The sequence below is a fragment of the Microtus ochrogaster genome, linkage group LG8 (genome assembly GCF_000317375.1).
Source record: "Microtus ochrogaster isolate Prairie Vole_2 linkage group LG8, MicOch1.0, whole genome shotgun sequence".
Classification (NCBI taxonomy): domain Eukaryota; kingdom Metazoa; phylum Chordata; class Mammalia; order Rodentia; family Cricetidae; genus Microtus; species Microtus ochrogaster.
Window position 1 is genome coordinate 22,488,127 of NC_022033.1, and position 4,483 is coordinate 22,492,609.

The following is a 4,483-nucleotide window of genomic DNA, read 5'->3' on the forward strand; positions in this document are numbered from 1 at the left end:
GAGATAGATCTTGATAGTGTAAATAAATATTCTACAACACACCTGCTCCAACAAGGCCACACCTCTCAATAGTGCCAGTCCCTCGGGACCTATGAGGCCATTTTCATTCAAACTACCACACAACAGAACTGTGTGGTGCTTTGAAAAAAAAAATGGCCCCCAAAGGGAATGACACTATTAGGAGGTGTGGCCATGTTAGAAAAAGTGTGTCACTGTAGGGGTGTACTGTGAGGTCTCTTTTGCTCAAGCTTCCCTCAGTGTGACAGTCAGTCGATGTTCTGTTGCCTGCTGATCAAGAAGAGGCTCCTTATGGAGTTTGATAGCCATTTGGGCAAAAAACTGCTCTTGCCTGGACTGTTGCATAAACTGGACACAGAGAACCCGCAGAGAGAGGACTGCTGAACTTGCCTAAAGGTGAGATGGTCTTTCGGGATTCCTGATTCATGAAAGAGTCTGTGAGACATTCTACCGGACACAGCAGAAAGTGACTGAACTGTCTTTGAAATTTCCTGCTTCATGGAAGAGCTTGCTGGATACTATGGGCCTGTAGGCTGAAGATGGATGCCCCAACGGTACAGAGGCACTTTGGGTGACTGTCCAGGCAGCGAGATGTCTCTGTCATTTCTAGAGTTTTGAAAGTTGCTTATTTCTTGTTTACTTAGGTAATATTATATCCTCCTGGAAAGTCTTTGATGGAGTTGAAGAATGGTTAGTTATAGTTATAGTTTTCCTTAGTTATGATAAAAGATAAAATAGATATAAATATTGTAACTGTAATTCTTGCTTTATAACTGTTTTTTATATGTAATTTTGCTATGTTAAAGTTAAAGCCTTTCTTTTTGTTTAAACAGAAAAAGGGGAGATGATGTAGGAGTGTCTTCTATCTATCTGTTGCTTTCAATGGTTAATTAATAAAGAAAACTGCTTGTCCTCATAGGTCAAAACATAGGTAGGCGGGGAAGACAGAACAGAATTCTGGGAGGAAGAAAGCAGATGCCATGGAACCAGCCACCAGGTCAGACATGCTGAATCTTTCCTGGTAAGCCACCACCTTGTGGTGTTACACAGCTTATTAGAAATGGGTTAATCAAGATGTGAGAGTTAGCCAGTAAGAGGCTAGAGCTAATGGGCCAAGCAGTGTTTAAATGAACACAATTTGTGTGTTGTTATTTCGGGTGTAAAGCTAGCCATGCGGGAGCTGGGTGGGACGAAAAGCAGGCTTGCTTGCCTTGTCACTACAGAGTTGCAGTGGTCATGGTGTCTCTTCACAGCAATAAAAACCCAAACTAAAACAAAATGGGAGAATACATTTCTCTTGTTTTACACTACCAAGTTGATGATAATTTGTTACAGTGTCTTGGGAAACTCATACAGTGTCTCTGTGCTGTTATCCAGGTCTCAGATTCCTGTGGTCTCCCTTCTACCTGGCCCCTCTCCCACATTTTCAAAAAACATATTCTCCTAGTTATTCAGAGTTTGCTCTGGCAGTATTATAGGCATTTCACATAACTTACTAAATTCTCAAATCCTATTAAGCAGATATTAATATTCTTTCTAATTTACAGAGGAGAGAGAGAGAAAAAGTGAGTTCACACTTCTAATGCCCCAATTTAACACCCACACATTTACCCTTGACCCTGCACCACTCAGTGTCTCTAGGCTAGATATGGTGTTCAATTTGCTTGTCAACTAATGGCACATTTGGACACTTACTGAGGGATTTTTTTCAAGAATGCTGAATTGGGGTTGGAGAGATAGACCAATGGTTAAGATCACTGGCTACTCTTCAAGAGGACCTGGGTTCAAGCCCCAGCACCCACATGGAGGTTCACAGTATCTTTAATTCCAGACCCAGAGGATCCCATACCCTTTTCTGGCCTCAGAGGGGACCAGGCTTGCATGTGATGCATAGAGATACATGCAGATAAAACCCTCATATACATAAGTAAATAAAATCACAAAATTATGCTGAATCCAAAGTTTGTCCTTAACTCCTCACCTACGCTCATATGAGCAGCCCTAATTAAACTTAGTGTGTCACAAACAATAGCTGTAAAAATATAGAAGTAGGAGGGGCTTGCTTGGGAAAAAGGAGTCAGCCAGAGTAGAGGAGGAGGATGGAGAGCAATGGGGAGGGGCACTGACCAGAACACACACACACACACACACACACACACACACACACACACACACAATTGTCAAAGAACAATAATCTTAAAAAGAGGCCAAGCCTGCCTGCACTGTACTCAATAAACCAAACAGACGTTTTCCTCTGGCTTTTTTCAGCACAGGGTGGGCAACCTTAGAATTACAGAAAAGTCTAAGTTAAAAGGATCTCAAAGATCCGATTGGTCAAATCCTTCCTTTTATAAATGTGGATGCTAGGCCTAGAGGAGGGGAGAGGCTCCTTTAAGGTTACACAGATAGGTTGTGTGTAAATGGCCCAGTTGTAATGAAGCCGCATTAACTTCAAACACAGGGTTGTCTCTACAGCTCACCACACTGACCAGGATGGGTGTTGCTGTGGCTAACGCACTGACAAAGTCCAGGACCTAGCAAAAAAGGAAGTGGGAAAACTGCCCAGATGTTCTCAAAGCAGTAGTGCCGGGGACAATGAAGGGCGGCAGCCACTGAGGTGGTCCGGGGTACTGGGATGGGCAAAGTTCTGGTTGATTTAGAGACTGAAGGGACCATGATGTCATGGCACCTTAAAATGAAAGACGGTTATAAATTTACAAACTCCTAGAACAAAAGGGATTTCTGCAAACCTTAAGAGTGACGGCTTTGGGAAAATTCTAGAGTTTACTTACACAATCGGGGAAGTGGTTGGGAAACCCTGTATCTAACAATGGCCAAAGCTGAACACTTTCCATCCATCTTTTATAGACATCTTTTCAAATCTTGAGTCCCTGCTGGGCCCTTCTTAAAAAGGTATTTGGAAAAAAAGAAAGAACCTAATCTAGACAGCACCTGTAAAGTGTTCCTTGACGCTTTACTACGCAGTAAGGGCTCAGCAAACGGAAACTGGGGCTGTGAAAACATCACTAACAGCAGCCACAGCAGCCACTGTCCTTAAGACACGTTGAACTCCTCTCTGTAGAATAGATATCCCGAGATGCTCTTTTGCCAGTGTTCCACTGTCCATTGCATCTTGGGTCTTGTAGTCAGGAAATGAGTGGCCCTATGCGCAGGCGTCGTGGTGCGTATCCCCGGAAGAGCCAGCAGCGGCTCGGAGGATGAGCGGGTGGCGGTGGCTGCAGCTGCTGCGGCGGCACTGACAGGACACGAGCTCTATGCCTTTCCGGCTGCTCATCTCGCTCGGCCTCGTGTGCGTGTTCCTGCCCCTGCACCATGGTGCGCCAGGCCCCGACGGCACCGCGCCCGACCCCGCCCACTACAGGTGAAGGGGGCCAGGCTCCTGCTCTCCACGGCTGGGGACTGGCAAGCGCCCACCGGGCCCCTTCCCTTCCCTCTGCCCCAGGACCCCTACCCTGACGTGATCGGTCCCGCTGCTGGGCCCTCGGCAGAAATCACATGGTGGTTCCCACTCTCCGTCCTGTGTCTGCTCCTTTCTCCCGCCTGGTTTTTTTTGGGTTCTGGCCCCCTACCTTATTTCTCATCCCTCGCACCAGGGAGCGAGTCAAGGCCATGTTCTACCACGCCTACGACAGTTACCTGGAAAATGCCTTTCCCTACGATGAGCTGAGACCTCTCACCTGTGACGGGCACGACACCTGGGGCAGGTAGAACGAGCTTGAGGGCCAAGGGGGTTGGCTGGGGTCTTAGGAGGGCTGGTGGCTTCAAGGTCTCACTGTTTGTGGATCGTTTCCGGCCTGGGCTGATTCAACCCCTTCCCTCAATCCAAACCAACGCTGTCAGAGTCTACACAGCTTTCACAGTACAAAAAGTCTTGGATTAATCGTCCAGCAGGCTAGACCTCTGGACTCAGTAGGAACAGGCACCACACAGGAACACTTGGGCACATTTCTGGAGTCGCAAAATCTTTTGAAAGAACTTCCAAGAGTCAGAAAACTCAACTTCTTCATTTTATAGGTGGGCCCCCAGCTCCAGGAGGGGGTGTTACTCTCCCCAGATGGAAGGTCCTTTGTAGTTGTGTTCTCTGTATGACTGGAAATATTTCCCCTCCATCTTCATACCACTGTTTCGTGTCACCGCTATCTTCATCACCTCCCCAGTTTCAGTTCCCCTCCCCACCATGGACACAAGTCACCTGATTCATTTTCTGTTAGTAATTCCTGTGCTATCACATTTTTTCAATTTCACTAGAATAAAAACCCAGCTCAGTGAAGAATCATTGCATTAGCAGAAACAGACAGGGATTGAACACTGCCATGTGCTTTTAGTGCCGTCCCATTTAATTCTCTTAACACACTTGGGGGTTAGGGCTATAATCTGGAGCTGTGTGTGTGTGTGTGTGTGTGTGTGTTTTCAGATAGAGTCCCACGTAGCCCAGGCGGTGTGT

General features: G+C 46.5%; 1 protein-coding gene across 1 annotated transcript in view; it reads left to right on the forward strand.

The window, feature by feature from the left end:
- The first annotated feature begins 3,224 nt into the window (after nt 1–3,224).
- LOC101998256 (ER degradation-enhancing alpha-mannosidase-like protein 2) overlaps nt 3,225–4,483 on the forward strand; it is a 28,992-nt gene continuing 27,733 nt past the window's right edge. Inside the window, exons 1-2 of the mRNA XM_005363072.2 lie at nt 3,225–3,400; nt 3,633–3,743. Of these exons, the coding sequence (XP_005363129.1) occupies nt 3,294–3,400; nt 3,633–3,743 (218 nt within the window). The 5' untranslated portion in view covers nt 3,225–3,293. The remainder of the gene's footprint in view (nt 3,401–3,632; nt 3,744–4,483) is intronic.